Genomic DNA, 24299 nt, shown 5'->3' on the forward strand with positions numbered 1-24299 from the left:
TATTATGGTTTATTTTTAAACTACGCTTTTCAATTTAAATTATACTTAACTCCTTTTGTCGTATTTGAACTTTTAACTAGTTATATACATATATTGGGAATGACAATGTGAGGGGTTACGCAAAACCTCTCTACCTAATGAAAAGCAGTCAATTTTATATATTGCATTTTATTAGAAAAAAAGTAAAATTAGGGATAATTATGATTATTGCAATAGTAAACAGATCTGGATACAACATTTATAGCCTACAAAGAGATGTAGCCAGTGAGAAAGCACACATTTTATTTTTATTCTTGCCTATAGGTATATACTATCTACTCATAAGCACCTTGGAAAAACAGTTTTGAACCCACTAGAAGAAAGCAAAGCTGATATGTGACAAACTATAAATTTAAAACATGGTAATTTCAGAACAATTCTCTAAGGGTACATGGACCAAACTATCTTTTTTTTTCATTCTAGAAAAAAAAGAAGTTAATATATTACTAATACATTATAACAGGGCAAAGGTTCAACATACTATCTTCCCTTACCAGTGAAAGGCAATAAACTCTCAGATAGGAAAATTATATACTTTTTATTTCAAACAAGTTAAAGTTAATAATAAATGTGAAAATTGTTTATCCTCAGTTTCAAGTCTCATGGGGCTACTAGGTATATGGTAAACTTTCAAAAAAAACAAACAAACACTCAATGAGGGCCTCCCTGGTGGCGCAGGGGCTAAAGAAACAGTGCTATCAAGCTATGCCCAGCCACTGCAGCAGGAGTTCGATCCCCGGGGGCCAGGGAGCTAAACCACATGGTGCATCAGACTTCTCCTGTCTCACCTGCTGCTCTCCTCAGCAGTGTATGCAGTGTATTTCAGTAGATCTGCCTGTTCTGCTCTCCACTTTCTCCAGTGAATCTTCTCATCCCCGGCACTTCTGGCCAATACCCCAGTTATTATATCCATAAATAAATTTATGAAAAATAAATCTTTAAAAAAACAAAAAAAGAAATCATCATACTCAAGGTTATCTAGATTTTTTACTGTGTTATCTTTTAGGCATTGAACAGCCATTTCTTTGAGCCCCATTTGTTCAAAACTGGACAGAGTCACTTCTTTTACTTTGTCCTGGCTCTTCCACAATATTTTAGCTATTCTGTGTCATTTCCCTTTCTATATGAACTTTAGAATTAGTGTGTTTCTATTCTCAAAGTAACTTGCTGGGACTTTAATTGGGATTGCCTTGAATCCGCAGATCAATTTGGGAAGATCTGGCATCTTGACAGTATTGAATCTTCTATCCTGTACAGAATCTTTCTCCATTTATTTAGATCACCCGTAATTCATTGCGTGTTTTTTTTTAAGATTTATTTATTTATGCATACAAAAACTGGGGTGTAAGCCAGAAGTGCAGGGGGGTGAGAAGATCCACCAGAGAGAGTGAGGAGCCAAACAGGCAGATCTACTGAAATACACTGCCAAGGGGAGCAGTAGGTGAGACAGGAAAGGTCTGCTGCACCATGTGAGTAAGCTGCCTGGCTGGGGATACAAATCATGAGACAGTGGCTGGCCAGTTGCTGGTGATAGCTTGATAGCACTGAGACTTTAACCCCTTTAATCCCTGCACCACCAGGGAGGCCTGATGATGACTTTTCTGATGCAATACCAAAAGAATGACCCATGAAAGAAATAAACTTGACTTTATTAAAACTAAAAACTGTTCTATGAAAGACAATGTCAAAAGAATGAGAAGACACATCATAGACAGGGAGAAAATGTTTGCAAAAACATATCTGATAAAGAATTGTTATCCAAATACACAAAGAACTTCTTAAAACTCAACAATAAGTAAACAATACAATAAAAAAAGACCTAACAAACACTTCATTGAAAAAGATATGAGAGAAGAAAGGAAGAGGGAAGACTACAAATGGCAGGTAAGCATATGAAAAGACATTAAAACATCAAGTCATCAGGGAACTACAAAATAAAAAAACAATGAAATGCCAATGTACTCCTATGAAAATGGTCCAAAACAGTGACAACACCAAAATCTGAATAGGATGTGGAAAATGAGGAATTCTCAGATTAATGGAAGGAATGTAAAACCTGCAGACATTCTGGAAGATATTTTTACCATACTATTCAGCAGTAAGCAGAAAACCTACATCCACACAAAAATATCTGCTCACGGACTTTCATGGCAGCTGTACTCATAATTGCCAAAACTTGAAAGTAACCAATATGACTGTCAATGGGTGAGTGGATAAACAAATTCCATTCAGTAGATAATTAAGCATTAGGAAAAAAAGAACTATCATGTCACAAAAATATATGGAAGAACCTTAAGTGCATATTGCTAAGTTAAAGACACTAATATGAAAAGTCTACAATACTGTATGATTCCACATTCTGGGAAAAGCAAAACTATGGTAATAATAAACAGATAAGATAATAAACAGATCAGGGGGCTTGAGGGAAGGGATACAGAAGTTGATATGTAGAGACACAGGTCACTACAGATTTCTAAAATCCCACAGAATATACAACACAAAGAGTGACCCTTTCAGCTAATAACAGTAATATATCAATGTTGGCTCACTGATAGCAAGAAATGTACCATAGTAGTGAAAGCTGTTAATAATATGGAAAACAGTATCTATCCGCAGAGGGTTGAGGAGATATGAGCCCCTCTGTACTTTCCCCTCAATTTTTCCACAAACCTAAAACTATTCTAAAAATAAAGCCTAATGAAGCAAATTGCAGAGAGGACTCAACAGATTATGGTGGAGGACTCAGGGTACCTGGTGGTAGGTGTGGCGCAGTTAGCCTACATCTGCAGAGGTATGATCTCTGAATCATATACAGAGTTGCAAATCCATGTTACCTCAATTAAAAGAAGAAAGTCTATTAATTAAAACAAAAACTCATTAATAAATGTATTACCAGGTCTAATGAAGACATTTTCCACAGACAACATTGCTGCTATTGGAAGTAGTAGATCTTCACAATCCAGAGAAGCTGCCTTTATTACTGCACATGTAAGATGTGGAGGGAGAGGAAATTCCACCATAGACAAACCCAATCTGGTTACATGGCCACTCCTTAATATAAAAAAAAAAATTCTTAAGTCTTTCCTACTTTGAAAGAGTACAAATGAAACATTCATTATTCAGAATAAATTAGATATAATTTATATTATCTGAATCACCTTCACAAATTCAGCTCAATTTAAGAAACAAGACACACTGTGTTTGTTGATAAGAGAAACATAGGGGTGATAAATTCCCTGCTATGAAGGGCCAATACCTTCAAAAAACTAAACAATGAGCTAGAATAAATTAGTAAGATAAAAATACAAAATGCTCAGAAGCATGGAGATGTCCTTGAAGAAATGAGAGAATAATAATTACCAAATCTTTCTCCCTTCTATAATCATGAAAACAAGGACTCTGGCTCTCTTATTACTTTTAAGAACATAGAGTAATGTTTGGCATTGAAACAGTTTTCAGAAATTACTTGTTAAACAATACTAATATTAAATAAAAGCAGCTTTATATTACAATTTTTAAATTAAGAATAGTGATAAAGAAAGACTAAGCACAACTCCTAACTTCAAGTAAAATAATCTATGCAATTCAAACAAATTATTTTCTACTGATTAAAAAAAGTGTTAAGAATCCTGTTTAAAATATAGCCAATCTCTGTTGTGGTGGGGAGTTTTCTCTGGTTGCTTTTTAAATTTTTACCTGTCAATAGCATCACACTGGTAAAGTTGTTTAAGAGCTTCCAAAATAAGCCTCTCATTTGGGGGATCCAAATAGGGAAACCTGTATGTTTAAAGGAAATATAAATGAGATTCCATTTTCTGAACATAAACTTTACAGAGGTTTTTAAATTTCTTTAAAAGGTTTTACTTCTATTTTTCAAGTCCTTTTATTTTTTTTTAAACACTCTAACTATGTTCAGCATTCAGCAAGAAGAAATTATTTTTTTCTCAAACACTTTTCTATTTAATTAAAAATAAACCTAGGAGACTCTCACCATTCCTACTTATCTTAATCCTACCCCATCCTCCAAAGCCAGTGTCAAGTTTACTCTGTTCTATAGTCCACAGTACATTTTTATAAAATAGTGAAAATAAAAGTGGTCAAAAATTAGAAGTTATTTAATAGTACCTCAAAATTGTTTTAGATAAAAGGTTAAGTATACTCATTTTGTCATATTTATTTTAAATATGTGTGTGTACTTTTTTTTCTCTTGAGCAGCTGAAAATAGTGGTAAACACAATGCCAATTCATTCCTAAGATAATTCAGCCTTCAGTCCCTGAAAAAAGGGTACAGCTTACATAACCACAATATCATTGATGAACATAAAGACTATTAACAGTAATATTCTCAAAGGATAGCAGAATAGCATATAGCCAACCATGAAAATACATATTTAAATAGGAACAATAACTACTTAAATTTATCTGCACTGGATTATTTTTTCTACCATAAATATCAAAATGCCAAATCAAATCACATATTCTAGTTTCTCACCTTGAAAAAGGTCCAAAAATGAACAAAAGTATCAATAGTTTACACAAAAACCCATTCCTATTTAAAAATAACAAAAAATTTGTAGACATTGCTAAAGTCAGCCTTCCTACAACTTCTTCCAACAAGTCCTGATATCTTTAAGAGCAAGAATCTCAAGTACATTCCATAAAAGGCCAGACAGTAACAATTTTGGGTTTTTCAGACCATGTGATCTATCACACAACTCTGCTGTTGCAGCAAAAGCAGTCATACATAAATGAAGGGGTGTGACTGTGTTCCAATAAAATTTTAAGTACAAAAAAATGGCCAGTAAGTCTAGACCATAGTTTGTGACTCTGAGTCTAGAGCAGTACCAAAACAGTCAGCTTCCTCTTCTATGTGAAAGTCCTACCTTAATTATACAAACTACCAATTCTGGCAAGCACTCCTTTTATTATTTGGTTTCTAAAAGATCTAATTATACCTAATTATCGTCTTTTAGAAAAACTCTATTTTGTGAAGCTCCTCAAAAAAGGTGATATTGAAAACTGATCTCCAAATGCTGAGTGACAAACACAGAACTAGAATTCCTAGTCATGTAGACATAGCAGTCTAGCAATATAACCAAAGTCTATGCCGGTAGAATTTTAAAATCCAAACACGTATTAAGTTTGTGGTGATCTGGTAATTTCTGATCTTTTCCAAATGAATTTCCATAAAGTGCAACCAAAACACAGTATACTTATATAAGACACATCTTAATGTATCTTTTCAGACTCTTACCTTTTCACATTTTACCTTGTTGATTTTTGCCCACAGGTCTGACCTGTTGAGATCATTCTAAATTTTGGTTTTAACCAGTATCATTCGATATCAGTATCAAACCACTCTCTAGATTCTGATAATCATGACTTTGCTTTTATTAAATATTTTTACTGAATAATAAAGTGAAGTTCAGCACACTATCAATAAAACCTCCATCTAGGCTCCACTAAGCAATTAATCAATACTTTCTGGATTTGGCTACTTGGCATTTACACTCTATTCTGCAGTATTACCATCTCAAATCAAAAGTATCAAAAAAAAAAATCAAAGCTATCAAAAGTAATTCTGTCAAATATTGTGTTGAAAACGAGACATCAAGTTATCATTAATAAATTCTTGTGGAGATCCCATTATATGGATGGTCCTGACCAAACTGAAACGGAAATTTTTTGTAATGACATTCTTTGTGAACCATTTTGATTCATGCTAATTATTATAAATCACCATTGAATTCTGTCAAACCATTTCCTAATAAACAACACCAGAAATTCCTAGGAACCAATGTTAAAGCTTACTAGGCAGCTGTCACCACAATCCATCCTTTTTCCTGAATGGAAAAATCAAGACATTCAACTTCCCCATAATTTTCTAATAACCTGTTGAGTCTAATTTCTCACAGGTGACCCATAATACCTAATATTAATTCCGACTACTATTAAAGTCATTATGTATCTTTCACTACAAATAAACAGTGGTCATTTTAGTGATACCAATAGACATTAGTACAAGGTACCTCATTAAGCCACAGTTAAAATATGAGCAAGGGATCAAATCCCAGTAAAGCTATGTAGAAAAATCTTTTATTTGAGTTTAATTGAACTTTGAAAAGAGGTTAGCATCAACTTTCCAGGGATGTCTGAATCAAATACTTCAAAAGAATTTCTGAAGCATAACCTAGCTGCACCCAAATCAATTTTCCTTTCTTCCAAGTTGTCTACATACCTTATGACATCGTGTATGGCAAGGCACTTTAAGGTCAGAACTACAGATGTCAAACTAGTTCTCTTAATCTCAGGGATCACATGGTCAGGCATACACTGGTTCCAAAAATCTTTACTATAGATCCGAAAGCATTTTCCTGAGGAAGTTCTGCCAGCTCGGCCACTTCGCTGTAACGCCTCACTCCTTTAGGAGAAAAAAAAAAATCAAAGTCCTCAAAATGTTTTCTGAAGTAATTAACTTCCTACTCCTAGAGACTATCTAATCGACTGTTCTGTTGGGTGGGTGAGGGGACAGGGGACAGGGACTTGACAGAGAAACTTACTTTGAAATTGGAACCACCTCCAGGATGTCCAACCCTAATCTCGGGTTATGATTTAACTGTTTCACAAAACCACCATCTACCACGTATCTAGGGAAAATGAAAACAAGTTAAGTTTCTAAAAAAATAAGGAAAGACTTGTTAATTTTTAACCACTTTAAGTTCTCCTTTTCTACCACACTAACCACTACACAATAACTTCACTTGGAAGCCAAGAAATTAGAACTTTCATACATTGCTGGTTGAAATATAAAATGGTGGCACACAGTTTGGTGGTTCCAAAAAAGTCAAACACAAAATGACCCAGAAATTACATTCCTAAGTATATACCCAAAAGAACTAAAAACAAGTACTTAAATATAGATGGATGAATGTCCATAATAGCATTATTCATACAAGTAAAACCATGTAAATGTCCATCATGAAGGGATGAATGGATGGACAAATTATGATATTTACACATAGTAGAATATCATTAAACCATAAAAAGGAATGACGTACTGATCCATACTACAAAGAGGACAAACCTCAAAAAAACATGTTAAGTGAGAGAAACTAGACATAAACATCACATGGTATGAGTCTGTATATTTATAAAATATCTCAAATAAGATGGTCAAAGAAACAGAAAGCAGGCTGGTAGTTGCCAGGGGCTGGGATGGAAGAGGGAATGTAAAGTAACTGCTTAAAGTGCTTGGGGTCTTATCTTGGTATGATAAAAATGTTTTAGAACTAGACAGAGGTGGAGATTGCACAACATTGTAAATGTAATAAATAGCATATAGTTGTTCCCTTTTTTTTTTTTTAAAGATTTATTTAAACATACAAGAACTGGGGTACAGACCAGATGTGTGGGGGCTAAGAGGATTCACCAGAGACAGAGTAGGGAACAGAACAGGCAGACTAACTGAAATACACTGCTGAGGGGAGGAGCAGGCGAGACAGGAGAGGTCTGCTGCACCACGTGGGTTGCTCCCTGGCCACGGATTGAACTTGGGGCTGCAGTGGCTGCGGACAGCTTCATACATTGCGTCTTAACCCCTTGCGCCACCAGGGGGTCCTGTTCCCTTTTTTTAAAAGATTTATTTTATTTATGCATGCAAGACCTGGGGTGTAGGTCAGAGGTGCAGGGGGTGAGAGGATTCACCAGAGACAGAGTTGGGAGCAGAACAGGCAGACTGACTGAAATACACTGCTGAGGGAAGCAGTGGGTGAGACAGGAGAGGTCTGCTGCACCATGTGGGTAGCTCCCTGGCTGGGACTGAACTCTGCTTCAGTGGCTGCTGACCCTAGATAGTGCTGAGACTTAACGCCTTGGGCCAGCAGGGAGGCCAGTAGTTCACTTTTAATTGTTATGTAAATTTTGTACTTTATGTAAATTATGTAAATTTCACTTCTAAAGTAACAAACCTGAAAGTTAGTTCTAACCATTTAAGAGGTTACCAAGTAACAAGTTTGGAACCTAATTTCAGCTACCATTTTACAATACCATTTTAAGCCAATTAAAAAATTAAGTCAGGTAAAAACTAAGTTAGAAATAGCAGTAAATATTATTCTCTAGGGGAACGTTCTGAAACATGCCATTTAATGACTTTTGCCTTTGCTGAAAACAGAAAATTACAAAGGTTAACTTACTTAGGAGAGTTGTTCCCCTAAACTCATAGTGAAACTATTATTTTTAAAGTAAAAGAGAAAAGCAGAAGAAATTAAACTTCCTCTCAGATCTAGCAGATCACTTTACCCAGAAAAAATAAATAGGAGTTTTGGGACTCATGCCCCCCCTTCCTGTGGCAGGGAGACAGACTTTAGCTAAGGATAATAAATGTAAAAAACAGGGCCTCCCCGGTGGCGCAGCGGTTGAGCGCTGGGTTGCAAAGCTGCCCACAGCCTCCGTAGCGCCGGTTCGATCCCCGGCTGCTCCCCGGCCACCGGAGGAGGGTCCCACATGGCCCGCAGACCTCTCCTGCCGCACAAAGCTCCCCTCAGCAGTGTACTTCAGTCCTTCTGCCTGCTCTGCTCCCTGCTCTGGCGCTGGTGAATTCTCTCACCCTCCCGCACTTCTGACTGTACCCAGTGCTTGTATAAATAAATAAATAAATAAATCTTTTAAAAAAAAAAAAAATGTAAAAAACAAATATCTAAATTAAAGAATGTAGCTTAACGGTTTAAAAAAACTTCACATCAGCTATCAGACTAGACTGAAAATTTCCAAATGTTTCTCTACTAAATTTACTCAAAATTTTGATGGCATTTTGATTACACTAAAAAATAAAAGCTTTAGAGCATAGCTCATTTTCACAATGAATTAAAAAGGTAAAAAGTGGTAAACAATATCGCCAGGTAAACACTTAAGATATATAAAACTTACTCAACCAAAGTGGAGCTACTAGAGCATATCTTATCAGTGCAGGTATATGCTGCTAACAGGAATACAGAAAAACAGGTTTGGCTTCTTTTCAAATGAAAGTCATGAAGTATTATGCATATTCTTTAATTTGGGAAGAGAAAGCTACAAGTTGTCAAGTACAATTTATAAGTATGAACAGGAATACTATGTGTACCCCCTACACCATTTTCTGTTTTCAACAATCAATAATAAAAAATGATAGTTGACGACAAGTAGACAAGAAGGCAATTAGTGAAGGGCACAGAAAAGCAAACTCAGTAATGTTTTATGATAGCTTCCTTGGCTTTAAGAAAAATTTGAAAGTTGTGCTACCTGATTCCATCTATTGTCAAAGATGTTGCAGAAATATTGGTGGATATGACACATTTTCTAATTCCAGGTGGAGGTGGCAAAAATATTCGCCTCTGTTGATCTGAAATATATATAAAGAGAAAATACTAATTTACAATGTGCATTTGTCAAACTCAAGTTTTGAAGAACTCAGTTCTTTTCATTATAAATTATATTCTCTTCAAAAATTATTTTTTTCTTCACCTTCTACTTAAAAGATTTTGAGATCCATGGAATCAGATTATTATTGCTAACATAAGCCCTAATAGAGTCTTTTAAATCTAGATCATAAATATCTCCTTTGATAATATTTAAGACCTGTGGGTCTCTTCTCCATCAAAAAGCACATATGTACACAGATACACACAATTTCAAACAATTTTAGGGTGTTCAGTAACTCTGAAACCCATCCACAGACTCTAGATTGAGGGAGTGTATGCCAATTCGTGACTACCACATTCATTTTCCATTACCCAACACATTCTGAAGGTTAGGCCCCAGCAGCAATGCTTGTAATATGACATCTTGCCCCTCTGGCCTTAGTTTATGGCACCAAGGATAAACATCTCACCCAAGCTGGGTCAATTTGATACTCCAATCAATTTGGGATAAAATCCAAGAAATGATAAAACTGATTAGGTTAATTTCTTGCAAAGAGGAAAAATAAACTGTAAACCACAGGAAAATGACTAACATACATGGAGTGAAAGTTCATCTAAAGAGAGAAAATAAAGACTAATCTAGGAGAATTATAAGAGAACTTACTTCACAGTTCCTGGAATTTCCTAGGTTTTAGGAGGCCTAGCTGTAGCATAAGAAGAAAGATGGATTTGGCCAGACTTGCTCTCTTGCCAGGTTAAGCACAGAGTAAAACAAGAGAGTTAAGAATGTCTATAAGGATATGATTACAGTATGAGTGAGAGGAGATATGTGAAGGATGCTTTAGGACAGGTCTCTTGTATTCCAAAAATTGAATTAGAAACAACAGAGTGAGTTGGCAGAACCAGAAAGAAATCAGCAGAAAGATGTTTAAAATTGACATAAAAAATGATGGTAGAGACAAATTCTAAGATGTAAGCTTAAGCTTTTAAATGAGTGGTTGAAGTGAATGAAGTAAAAGATCACTTAAAGAAGTCAACGTACTTCAAAGCGAAGTCCTTGGTGAATCACCTCTTTCTATTATCTCAAAAAATATAAGAGTAATCACTCGATGTAGTAACAAATCAGTATATTGGGATATAAAAAGCACTTCTATTTATATTTTTCATAAATTCCTATGAACTTTTAACTTTGTATTTATTATGGCACATTACAAGTTAGAACAGTAGTGTGTGTGTATATTTTTTTTTAAATGCCTGGTTGCATTTGATTTCCATACGATATGCTGATATTTGTTTAGAATAGTCATTTTTGCTACCTGAGCAATCTAGTTTTATTTTCAGCAGTCAAATAATATCTTATAAAGATCCATGTGTTCCCAACATATAAAACAGACAAAAATTTAACTGTTACAAGGGAGAAAAGGAGTGGCAGAAATAAACACAATTTCAAAATAAAGAACTAGGCCAAACATCTCATTTTATATATGAAAGAACTAAAGCCCAGAGAGGTCGGGTAGCTTGCCCAAAATTTACACAGTGACAGGCAAATTTAAACCAAGTTTAGTAATGTTGCTATTCTTCCATTTAATTCACAAGGAAAGAGGTGCTAGGAAGCACTTTATTAAGATACCTGTAGAGAAGTTCTGATGTAAATCCAAAAATAATTCCAGAAAGGCCTACTTCCTTCAGATTTGAAGAGTCTGATGAAAAACATTAAGTGCTAAAAATTATTTTTTAGGTATTTCTTAGATTTAGACAGCTCATTTCTTCTAGATGGTTTAAAGATATCATCTACAACTTTGCAATTCCAACTTTATACATTTATTATTTACATATTCTATTATAATGTAGCTCCATGAAAACAAGGATTTTCTTTAACTCAAGATAAAGCTCTAGTACCTAGAACAGTGCCTGGCCATAGAAAGCTATTCAATAAATAGTTGTTGAATAAATTGATAAATAAAAAATGCATTGTAGAAATAATATGTAAGATCCCTCTACCTTCAAAATTCAACTTTAGTCTAAAAATTTACATAAATTAGCAATGTCCTTTCTTAACATATTTATCTATAATCCAATCTTCTTTCCAATCAATCCATCTCAAAAGTACCTTATTTGTTTTAGTCTTCAATTGCCGAAAAATTTGTTTCATTTACCATTTTGCTCACCATAGTCAATTAAAAGTCCTGAAACTGATGTTTTGACAAGGCTCACATTCATTTCACATTTACATTTTCACCAACACACTTTAACACTATATTCTACAGGTATAAATACATGCTAATTTTATTTATAAAGATGTGGAAAAAAATTAAACACATATCCTAGAGCAAGATCTCATTCTCCAGGAAGGAAAAGAGAAATTGAACACTTTCATTAAGATGCAGAAATTGTCCTGATTACCTCCTACAAAAGATTATCCTACTTATAAAAGATTCTGATATAACCTATCCCACCTATCCCAGTGTACCTCATAAGATACTAGGATAGCTTAACAACAGAGGGAGGAGAAAATCAGCATGGAAGCAGAAGGATGCTCCAAAGTACACCAAGAAATCAGAGCACTGAGGAAACACCATTCAACAGTCTTAATGGAGCAATGCTCCTAAGACAGATGTGTATGACATATTATATGCTAAGGTCCACTACCTCTTAAAATTTCTTGTCCCAAATTCTTCCAAATAGATCCCAAGGCAGAAATAAATCAAAGATAGAGATAGAGATGGAGAAGGAGTGAGGGAGAGGTAGGAGAAAAACTTGGCTGACTCAACTCTGACTCTTGAGAACATGCATGTAAATGCAGGTTAACTTGAAGCAATAAACAAATACTGTTAATCAAAGGGGCAGAATAAAGGGTACAAAACTGCTCAGCTCAAACTCTACTCCATTACTGAAGTTATTTGTTGAGTCAAAAATATCTTGAGAACTCTCACTAACACAAGTGAAAATCAAACTCTTTACATAGAGAAAAGGCCAACGATAATGAATACATGTAGTGAAAAAGAAGCTAAGAAACATGGACGGTACAAGCCAACACAGTAAGCAGAAAAACCATGAAATGAACATACATTATATTAAAAAATATACCACAAGGGAATTTCCCTAAATTAAAAAATTGGACTTGCAGAACAAAAGAGAACATCAGAAAAGTTCTTAATCTAGTTTGTGGTGGTGGTTACCCAAGTATGTACATTTTGTCAAAACTCAGTGAACTGTATACTTAAAACAGGTACATTATAATTAAATTATATGTCATAAAGTTGATTTTTACAAGAGCACATCAAATTCCAGGAAATTTTAACACTCCCAACACCAAAAAATATTCTAATTAAAATACTGAACTTTGAGGATAATAATAGAAAATTTTAGGCAATCAGACAGAAAAAAAAACAAATCACTTACAAGGAAGGGGAAAAAAATCAGGCTGGCCTCAGACTTCTCCGCAGCAATATTCAATGCCAGAAGACAACTGGACAACGTCTACCAAGTTCTAAGGAAAAGAAAGTATGACCCAAGAACATAAAACCCAGCCAAGATGTAGTTCAAGTATAAAGGCAAAAGCCAGACATTCTCAAACATGGAAGAGAAAATAGCACAAGAATCCTACTTTAAAAAAAAGTTAAAATCCAATCAATCTAAGTAATTTAGGAATGGAAAACCAAAATGTAATCTAGGAATGGGAAAAACCATGGTAAAAGGATTGATGGAGAACACTGAATTTATCTGAACAATGTAAAAAATAACAACAACAAAAAAAAACACAGAAGGGAAGGATTAGAAGAGTAAAAGTACTTAATGTCCTCAGATTAGATCTCTAATCAAATGTATTTATAAAGATATTAACTTCAGCTTCTTAATTATTTTTCATTGTTTTAAACCTAAAGCAATCTTTCATACAATATTATTTCATGTTGTAAAGATTCTACTTGAGGAGCAAAAATTCCTTGAGGTAACTTCAAGTAAAATTACTTTTTAAAATAAGTAGTATCATAATCTCACATTTTAAAAAGTATTTCTACTTTTTGGTTGATAGAAATACTAACCCACCCACCTACTTACTTATCACTCTTTATGTAAACATGCACCCCCACCACACACACACACACACACACACACACAGGTAAGTAGTGCTTTTTCCAAATGTTAACAGATGATTATTTCTGGATGAAGAAATTTGAGGTGATTTCTTTACTTTTACCTTCACAATTTTATACACAGCTTAAATTATTTATAAATGAACTTTACCATTTTCCCTCAATTGAGGAATTTTTCTTAAAAGGAAAGTGGAGCAAATATGCTGAGACACTGACTGTGTTAATTCCTACATAGTGAGAAGTTAAATTTTTTATACTTCTAAAATTTCTACAAAGAGCAGAAAAGAAAAACATAAAAGCATATATAACATAATTCCACTTTTTGTTAAAAAAGAAAACTAAACAAAAAAATATTTAAATGTGTAAAGAAAGAGTTCTGAACAAAATAACTCAAAATAATATCAAATAATATCTTAAAAAGATCCTGTTGGAACATCTGAGTAATTTTAATTATTTTTCTTACCTTATGGACTTTTTAAAAAGTATTATTTCTTTATAAGACTAAGGAGACATTTTCTCACTTGGGGAGACTCCACATAGAGAAAAAGTGTTCATGCGAAGCTTCCTCTTCTTATTCCCCCACATCTCCCCCCCCATCTTTAATCTTAACATTTAAGGAAAATACCATTGACAAAAATCAAAGTCTAGGTACTTGCCACACTGAGATAGTATCTGTGTTTTGCAAGTAGAAGGGAAGGTAAAAAACCTTTTTTTGGGTTTATGCTATTATCTAAATGAGCAGTTTTTCTTCTTTTAAAACACTGTACATTAATGTGAGTTCTTCTCCTTTTCTTCATTCATACTGAAAACTCATAAACTGTTATAGCCCTACTACTGGACAAATAACCAATCACCAAATGCAGATTGACCATGTTAACGCAATCATTTAGCCTCTATCATAAAGTTAAAAGTCCAATTATGCAAATATATATGTGTGGTGTGTATGTGTATACACACTATTTCTAGAGAAAGAAGCTGTCTTTCTCATTATCTTTTTAAAAGAATCTGAGATACTGCCACCCCAAAAAGGCTAAAAGAAAGCAATGAATTAGCTAATCACCATCAGTACTAAAATTGTCTGATTCCATGCAAATATTTGTCACTTATGAAGTAACATATATTTCAGTTCACAAATTTCTGTGGGGTTCTCCTTTCCCTAGATGCATGAGAAACTTGAAAAATCGCCATGCCATGAACAAGGAAGTCAGAAGATGGAAAAGTTGGGCCTCCCCGGTGGCGCAGCGGTTGAGCGCTGGGTTGCGAAGCTGCTCGCGGCCTCTGCGGCGCCAGTTCGATCCCTGGCTGCTCCCCGGCCACCGGAGGAGGGTCCCGCATGGCGCGCAGACCTCTCCTGCCGCCCGCTGCTCCCCTCAGCAGTGTACTTCGGTCCTTCTGCCTGCTCTGCTCCCCGCTCTGGCTCTGGTGAATTCTCTCACCCTCCCGCGCTTCTGACTGTACCCAGTGCATGTATAAACAAAAAACAAACAAACAAATAAATAAATAAAAACATGCCTCTATAAAATAAATAAATAAAATAAAAAAAAAAAAAGAAGATGGAAAAGTTTGAGAGAAACTGGAATAAAGTTCTAGACAAGCTTTTGATGAAGATATTAACAAACTTTTTAACACAAAGTATATGTCAAACTCAGTTTGACAAATATTTAATCAGGATTTCTTCGACACATAGTACTTGCCCTCAAGAAGTTTACAACCTCACAGATGGGGTGAGAAAACTGTAACACAGGGTAGAATGGGTTAAGTGCCCCAAGAGGTACAGCAAAGCACAACATAGTTCAAATGTAGAAGAGAATGAAGTCAATATTAAGGAGGGAAATCGGGTACGATTTTTATGTAGTAGTTTGCAAAATATCAGGATTTCAGTCAGCAGAGAGTAAGAGAAAAGAGAAGTTTAAGGAAATAAAAAAAAAAAAAAAAAAAAAACAGAATCACAGAAAGAAGAAAGTGGAAAGATAAAAGTTCCCCTGTATTTGGAGTGACACAAACGGCAGAGTTAGAGGAGTTCAGTGCAGGGAGCAGATTCATGTAACCTTTAACCTTGGCATTAGAAGAGATATCTTGGCACTTCTCCACATCTGACACATGAGAACTTTTTGTCAATCAGGGAATGTTTAAGATGTCCCTTTAAAAACAGTCAACTACCCTAATGGGTAGCCAGAAATAAAAACAATTAAAATATCCACTCAACGATTTTTTTACTTGTTCACTAAATGTACAAATGGGTCATTTTGAGCCCTCTTCTTACAAGTCTTCAAGTAGGAAACCCTTTTTTCCCTCTTATTCCCAATGGAAGGTTTCTGTTCTTAATAATAGGAAGTAAAGGAAACATAATGCTGTCTCTCCCACTACCTAAAGTAACAATATTAAGCACTATATTGTATTGTATTAAGCAGCTTAAAAAGAAAGCCTCAGATCCCAAGAGCCTGCCACTCTCCCCCTATTTCATCCAAGTCCTCCTCACCATTACAAAGTACCTCATGAACGCCATCTGAAAGTCTCTTTACACTGTAACAAACTGCTGCAATATTATTATGTTCTTAATGGATTACAGTAGCTCACCCTTAAAGAGTCCTTAGAACTAGAAGGGAAACTAAGATGAATTAACAAAACCCTTCAGTAATGGCTCTACTCATACCAGTCTCACATCCTTACACACATATGCCAACACAGAAAATTAAGGTTGAAAGCAGGAAGGATAATAAATGCCAAGTTATTAAGTTGGCATTTAAATTCAGTTGGCAATAGGAAATGCTTGATGCTACCCATTAGGAGACTGACACAATCAGAGCGGTGTTTTTTGGGAAAACTCTGTTTATCACTGCAGATAGGATAAAAGAGCAAATCAAAGAATATAGGATATACATAAAATACAGGATACACAAAAAATATAAACAACTCAGGGAAGCAAATTGAGGATTCTAACTCTTAACAATGACATTTTTACTGTCTAACATGACAATGAAAAAAGGGAAAAGAATGAATGATCTGGGCAAGGCAAAAGTAAAAGAAAGCCTGTATCAGGTGCCACTAGTGTGGCATGAATGATCTAGGGTATGATGTACCGACTAAACAGCCATGTGAGGAGACCCAGGAGGTCTACAGTGCAAGAGTGAGACTGAACTATAGACAGCTCTCAGGAGTCATCCATACAGAAGTGAGAGATGAGTCCTAGGCCAACCACTCTAAAACAGAATTCTAAGAAAACAGCAAATTAAAGATGAAACCTTAGCAAAGAGTCATTAAGAGGGAAACAAAATCTAGGGTGAGCAGCTTCAGACAGAGTCATCAGGAGCAGCAGATAATACATTCCAGACAACAGCATTTCAAGGATACTTATTAATATCACAAAATCAAAATATAAACTAATGAGGAAAAAAAGCCATGAGATTTAAAAAATAAAAGGAAACTAGCAGTCTTAAATAGTATAAAAACTGTATTTCAGGAATTTAAACAAGAAGAGTTAGCAGATAAAGAACACTATTTTCAATGTGGCAGTAGAAAAGAATGAAATTACTAATTCCTTGAGTAGGAAAAAAATATATACATAGTTGGTAGTTATAAAAAAGTAAACATAATTGGTTTTATAGTTCAATATCAGTTACAAAGTAAATTATAAAAGTCAGTGGGTCATATCTCCAGTAAACAATGAAAATCTTAAACATCTAATAATGACCCTAACGATTATTTACTCATAGTTTTGAATTGTTTGTGTCAATATAAGGATACAAGCCACTTACTCAACAAAAAATGATATACATAAAATATAAAAACATTTAAATCTTTTTCACATTACATTAAATGCCAGTCCCACTAAGCTCCAACTAAGAAGCTAAGGTTAATTCCCTTTGAGTTTTACAAGTTAAATTCCATAATAAAACAGCTTTACAAGACAAATTCTAAACCTCATTCAATCAAATTTACTATGAATAGCAGAAAAGAGTTTCCTTTTGTTCTTTGAATTGACAAAAAAAGTGCAAATCTTAGAAAGTAGATAATGTGTGGCTATTTGAAAAAACACACCATATTTAGTCTCAGATATATCTGGATATATGATTTCTAGAAACTCTGTGGCCGTGGCAAATTAGTTTGACTTACAGTACCACTATCAAGAAATTATAGTTCTTTTTACAAAAAATTACCAACAATATTTTTGTTCTGCTGGGAAAGTACACAGCCCACTCTTCTAATACTATAGGAGTTATTCAAGGCTCCTGAAAAAATGAATGTGAAAAACACCAAGAAAATAAATCAGTTCTCTCAGAGGATGTTGACTCTTTTAATAGTGTTTCATGATCTGGGTGCTAGTTACAAAGGTGAGTTATTTGTGAAATTCATTGACCTAAACACATGATTTGGACAATTTTCTGTACACATGTGATTGACTAATAAAAAGTTACCTGTTGTCATAGATCCATAACATGGCAGTATTAACAAGCCATCTAGGGTGGTATCTTGAACATCATAATCATAGTCAACAGATTCTGCCATCTGGAAAAGTAACTCACAACTTTTTTCTATTTCAAACTGACCTAAAATGAGGGAGGAAAGAAACATCCACAACCAAACAGCAAAATTAATTTAAAAATGAAAAAAAAAAGGCTTCTAAATTAAAATGAGTTTTACATAATTACATTACAGCTATTTTAAATCTGTGATTTGATCTAAAGGAAGTAAACACATGGGTTATACCAAATCTCAGTAATAAAATTCAAGATAGAAGAAACACCTGTTCCCAAATAATTTAAATCTTTAAGGGAATAAAAATGCATACCACCTTTAAGAATTTCATCTTGCTATATGAGAAAGATCCAGTAAAGTTAATCATTAACACAAAGGAAGTTAGTCTGGAAGATACTGCATTTCAGTATATTCCAAAATACTTAAGCATCTACAAAAAGGCAAAGAGATTGTTATAATGTCTCACTTGTGACATAAGTACAAGGCAGAGTAGGAGGTGAGCAATGAAATGACTCACTTCTGTTAGATGCTGCTATGTGAAGATCATGCTAGTTTAGGATATAACTATTTTTTTTAACTATTCTATTTTTGACCCCCAAAAAGACTTGTCTATGAGATGTGGATTTCACACCTTATGTACTGCTATCACACAGTATCATCCCACAACTCAAAGAAAGAAGCTGATAGAAATGTCTTTTGAAATAACAGAATTACTATTCAGATACAGGACTCTTTGTTAGGCTAACAGCTCTATATAAAATAAATTATTAAAAAAATTTATACTTTACCATCTATTATTTTTCGACTAATAGGTCATTATAGTTTACATGTTTACTAATGTGGCTAGCTTTTTTTAATAGCAATGAAACAATTATATCATATCTTATTTATGATATAATATCTGAAACTACAGATAATCATAAAAAACTAAGGCAACATGAGTAGAGTCCAGAATTCCTAACAGACACAAGTCTATCCTGGTGCCATGTACCCATTTTATAAATAACAAATATTTTTAAACCTGATACTGAATACTCACCAGTCAGAAAAACCAAGATATCTCCAGCCATTTCATTTAAGTGGATATCCATGGTCACTTTCACAATCTAAAGCAAGAAAGACAGCATAATATTCTAGTGGAAATATAGCTCTCTCCTTTCCCTGCCAACCACCACACCCCGTTCTATAGAAAATCAAATTTATTTTTAATAGTAGTGGTATCTATTATCAAACTGCCAAACCAACTGGAATCATAAACATAAAAAAGACATAAAAAGAATGTCAAGTAATACCGCCTGAATATATGCTGTATTTTCTCTGTCTCGTGGGCCAATCAAATTGCAGAATTTTTCTCTGACTGGATAAAGTCTTCCAGGTATATCAAATATTGGACAATTTCCAAAGAAAGCAGAAAGCTTGGCTAATTCCATAGTTGCTGACATCACCACGACCTTTAAATGTTCCTTCCTGTTGGGAGACTTTTCCTGAAATAACTTCTTTAATAAACCAAATAAGATGTCCTGAAAGAAAAGTAAATTTTAATAAGTCACAAGTGTACCTAACAATCAACTTACATTAAATATTTTACTATCTTAGCAAAGATTATAGATTAAAATATAAGTGAAAAGAGGCAATTATCTATACTGTAAAAAGCTACTCCAAAGAATTAAACTGTCTAATTAAAAACCAATATATTAAAATACTGTATCACTTCTTGGCCATCTGGCTAAGATCAATTGTAAAATACTTACTGTAGTTAGAGTTCTCTCATGGGCTTCATCCAAAATGATAACACTGAATTTGGTAAGATTTGGATCTCCCAGAATATGTTTCAATAAACATCCATCAGTCATGTATTTGATTGCTGTTTCCTAATGTTTGAAAAAGCAGGGTTTATGAACTTAAAATAGCACAGAATTTCAACTCTGTGAGCTTTATTTTCCCCCAAAATGTATAAACCATTAAATGATCAAACTAATCTGACTATATAAAAGAGTAGATAAAGTAGTCTAACAAGGATGGTAAATTAAGAAACCTGTGACCTATACAGAAACAGAGATAAGAAACCGATAAGATGGATGTTCTGGGATAAAAGTAATAACAATACATAATAGGGGCCTCCCTGGTGGCACAAGGGGTTAAGCACTGCACAAGGAAGCAATCCGCAGCCACTGTAGCATGAGTTGATCCCCGGGCCAGCCACAGAGAAACCCACATGGCAAGGCAGACCTCTACTGGCTCGCACATTGCTCCCCTCAGCAGTGTATTTCAGTCAGTCTGATTGTTCTGCTCCCCACTCTGTCTCTGGTGAATCCTCTCACCACCCTCCCACTTCTGGCCTGTACCACCCAGCTCCTGTATGCATAAATAAATAAATCTTTAAAAAAAATTGAGTGGTCAACTAATATAATGGTTTCAAGTGAGCAATGGGCAAATGTATAGTGACAAAGTAGAAGAGATGTTACATGGGACTGCAGGAAGGAGGGAAAGAGGGGATACTGTTTAACAGTTTCTGTTTGGAATGATGAAAAAACCTATGAAAGCAGTGGTGATAGCTACATAAACATTGTGAATGTATTTACTGCCAAAGAACTGTACACTTAAATGTGGTTAAAATGGTATATGTTATTTATATTTTACTAATTTTTTTTTAAAGAATACAAATGTTACACGTCAAGGATCAAAACAGCTTAAAAAAGAGCATAATTGTCACATAAGAACTGAGGAGGGAAAAAAAAAATGTCTTCTACTTTCCATCACAATGCATTTGCACATTGTAAGTATCTCATGTAAGTGGAATCATACAACATTTTGTCCTTTTATTTCATGTAGAATCTACTTTATTTCACTTAGTATAATGTTTTAAGATTCATCCATGTTGTATGTTTGTATTTTTGAAGTGAGTGGGTTAGACACTTCAGTGTCAAAGTATTAACAATAGGCAACAAAATTAATTCTAATCTGAGGCTTCATTTCTTTAAAATATAAAGGAAATTTCAAGTTTAAAATCTTTCAGAACTTCCTCTACTCTTCATGTAAGTTCACGTGAATGAATACCGGCAAATACCTTAGAACTGCAATCATCAAAACGAACTTGGTATCCTACTTTGGATCCCAAAGTGCATTTCATTTCTTCAGCCACCCTCTGAGCAACTGATATAGCAGCTACTTTTCGTGGTTGAGTCACACCAATCATACCATGTTGCGAAAACCCTATCAAAACCAGAGATGAAAACACAATAATGTTAACAATTTTTCCTTCATATTAGGCCTAAATTGTTTCTGGTCAATGAGTACAAAAGTTCAAAAGTTTCCAAGAAAAAACTCTGCAAATTAACAATATAACTTCTTATATTTGTACCTTGTAGATTTCAGTATTAATTAAAAGAAAGAACACATGCCAATAGTCATTCAAACGTAAATAAGTAGGTTGGTTTTCCCAATTTTAATCTAAAGATTTACTCCCTAAAACTATTGCAAGAATTTTTAATCTCCAGTAATTCATAAAATTCCACATAATTCCTAAAATAGATTACCTTTGCCACAAAAGTAAAACTGGATTTAAATATACCACCTTGAATGGAGTCTACTATTATTTTTCACCATTTTAGTATCTTTAAAAGGAAGATGGACATTACAATAGATAGCATTTTTCATTTACTAGTTACATATAAAATATTCTTATATGTGGTTTCTTAGATTTGATGCACATATTAATTTAATATAGGCTGAGACATTTTTGTTATTTTATATGAATAACATCCAATATAATTCTGCTCTGTACCAAGTTTATGACAGAAAGTTTACTGTACTGGAAGGAATGGCACTTTAAGAGTAATTTTATAGCTTTCCTGATATTTGTAGAGTCAGGGAATAAATATTTACCTGATAATGCTCTGAAGAAAGAACCAAGAAATACTGTCAGTGACAGATATGAATATATCCCTTCCCCCTGAAAATTATTTCAATAACCAATGGTTAACAGTCTACAGCAAAACAATCTCAGGGCAAAGAATAATCGCCTAAATTTTTATTTGGATTATTGTAATTTTTTTTTTTTTTTTTGGTGGGACCCTCGCCGGCGGCTGGGGAATGAACCGGCTCTGCAGAGGTTGCGGGCAGCCTCGCGGCCCAGAGCTCAACCGCTGCACCACCAGGGGAGGCCCTGGATTATTGTAATTTAAAATGGAAAAACTGCCATTTCAATCTGAGTAAGACCATAAAGAAATACAGAAGACGTAGGGAGGCTGTGCAAAGAGAAGAAATGAGACTGTAAAACAAATGGGTAGTCATTTATGCAATACAGAAGTCCTATTAATCTTCAAGAGGGAAAAAGAAAAACAGAAAGGAAAAAAAACCTTTAAGAAGATACTTTTTAAATACTCCCAAAATTACCTGCTTCATATAGATATTTTGGGAGTTGAGTTGTTTTACCACTTCCTGTATTTCCAGTAACAATAAGGAATGAATTGTCCCTCACAGCTTGAATGAGTTTTTTTCTTTGTTTTTGAATAGGAAACGTTGGAGTAGTTCCTCCCTCCTGTGATGTGCATCCTTTCTCTTCTGTAATAACAGAAAAACAATTTTACAATTAAAAGACCTGTAAGGTTCTCTGTGACTCAATTTCCCAGAACCGAAAAGAGAAAAACAATGAAATTTTAGGGCTGAAAGGGCTCAATCCACAAATTCTCATTAAATCACCTATACTCTATTTGGAAGCCCAGACAACTTTTTAGTGAAAATTAACAACTTGGGCATTTGCTAAGCACTTGACAAAGCCGGCCTACCATAAGGCAATGTATATGCAAGAATACCTACAAAGAAGTAAAAAACCCAAATTTATTAAACAATAGACCAAAAACTGGAACCCGGCGGAAAATTCTCAGCTAAATTAAAAGCCACCTGTGTTTGCTTCTGATTCATGGTTCAAGTTAGGTCCCTGTTCAGAGTGACTGATATCCCAGAAGGCCAAGTGGTGGGTAACCATGGAAACTGGCTCCCTTCATACCGTACCCAAAGGCAGGCTGCCTGCCCGACGAAGGGGGGGTTGGGGGGGGGGAATAGATGGGTAGAGAACAAAGGCTTTATGAGCCTGTTTAAGAGCAGTGCGCGTCTTGGCGTTGGGGTTCACTTTTTTGTCCCCCAGCAGGTTTCTCACCTAACTTGGGTCTGGGACCGCCCCCCTCTAGACCAAAGTGCTCATTGGACGCTAAGTTCGCCTCAGGCTTGGAGGGAGAAGAGAATTCTGAGACCTCCTTCCCACTCTTCTCTGGCCACAGAGAACGGACTTTTATCCCCCCAAAGCCCCCCACAGGGTAACTCCCAAGGGCCTCCGTGGCGTCCGGCGGACCGCACCTCTATCAGCGATGGAAACAGCCGAGGGCCGCTCTTCCTGGAGGTCTCTTGACCGTTCTCCCTCCTCCTGCCGCCTTGGCGCCCTGCCCGCGACGGCGGGAAACCGGGACATAGACCTGGCCCGGAGCGGAGGTGAGCACGTCCACCGATCTAGGGAGATGGGAGGGGAAAGGAGAAGACGCGCCCTGATGACGTTGAGGTGTTTACTTCCGCGCGTGCGACCCAAAGCGAGGGGAGGGGGGGGTTATTCGATGACGTGGCGCGCGGCGGCGAGAAAGTGCCCCCATCACCGATACCAGTCGGGCTTTAAGCCAAGGGCCACCCACGAAGGTTTCCCAGCATCTGCCATTAATCGCCGCCCCTTGGACGAAGAGGGCATCCCCAAGACCCCTTAGAGACCCTCCTTTTTCTCCTCGTGCACACAACCAGTCGACACCTCTTGTCAATGCTACCCTAGTTCACCGCAAGTTTATTCTGCATGCACACTTAATGTGGTGTGAACATTTGTGAAGAACTGTAGCCGTCCTAAAGTGCGGAGTTTCACAACACGTACTCACATTGTTCATCCTCAAATGACCTGTTCAAGGCATATATTTACTGAATTGTAGAGCCCAACTTCAAGATTTGTAGAGTCCAGAACTAGGTTTCCCCAACCTGCCCTTTCCTTCATAGAACCCTACTTTTTATTTCCATACACCTTTTCTTTCTGTTTCTTCCACTCAGAACCCAGCAAAGTAATTCAAAGTGGGCCTTCGTATTTGTTGAATTTGCTGGATGAATGAATGAATGAAGCTCGTTTTTAATGGATGTGGATTCTTAGGAAAGATCAATAGCTGAAAAGTTAAAACATGTAGAAAATCAGGTGGGCGAGTTTTTCAGTAAAGGTGGGAGGGGTAGATCTTCCTGTTATAGAATCTTCCAATTTTGTAAATAGAGCCCT

General features: G+C 35.4%; 1 protein-coding gene across 1 annotated transcript in view; it reads right to left on the bottom strand.

Annotated features, from left to right (window-relative positions):
- The window catches only part of DHX40 (DEAH-box helicase 40), a 38215-nt gene extending 14596 nt beyond the window's left edge, over positions 1–23619 (bottom strand). Inside the window, exons 1-12 of the mRNA XM_037492321.1 lie at positions 23360–23619; positions 22400–22567; positions 21072–21217; positions 19756–19875; positions 19297–19524; positions 19044–19110; positions 17944–18075; positions 9316–9415; positions 6600–6686; positions 6278–6460; positions 3736–3816; positions 2933–3090 (exon numbers count right to left, since the gene is read on the bottom strand). Of these exons, the coding sequence (XP_037348218.1) occupies positions 2933–3090; positions 3736–3816; positions 6278–6460; positions 6600–6686; positions 9316–9415; positions 17944–18075; positions 19044–19110; positions 19297–19524; positions 19756–19875; positions 21072–21217; positions 22400–22567; positions 23360–23471 (1582 nt within the window). The 5' untranslated portion in view covers positions 23472–23619. The remainder of the gene's footprint in view (positions 1–2932; positions 3091–3735; positions 3817–6277; positions 6461–6599; positions 6687–9315; positions 9416–17943; positions 18076–19043; positions 19111–19296; positions 19525–19755; positions 19876–21071; positions 21218–22399; positions 22568–23359) is intronic.
- Positions 23620–24299: the final 680 nt, after the last annotated feature.

This window comes from Talpa occidentalis, unplaced genomic scaffold (assembly GCF_014898055.3).
Source record: "Talpa occidentalis isolate TD23 unplaced genomic scaffold, MPIMG_talOcc4v2.1 talOcc4.7, whole genome shotgun sequence".
Lineage (NCBI taxonomy): Eukaryota > Metazoa > Chordata > Mammalia > Eulipotyphla > Talpidae > Talpa > Talpa occidentalis.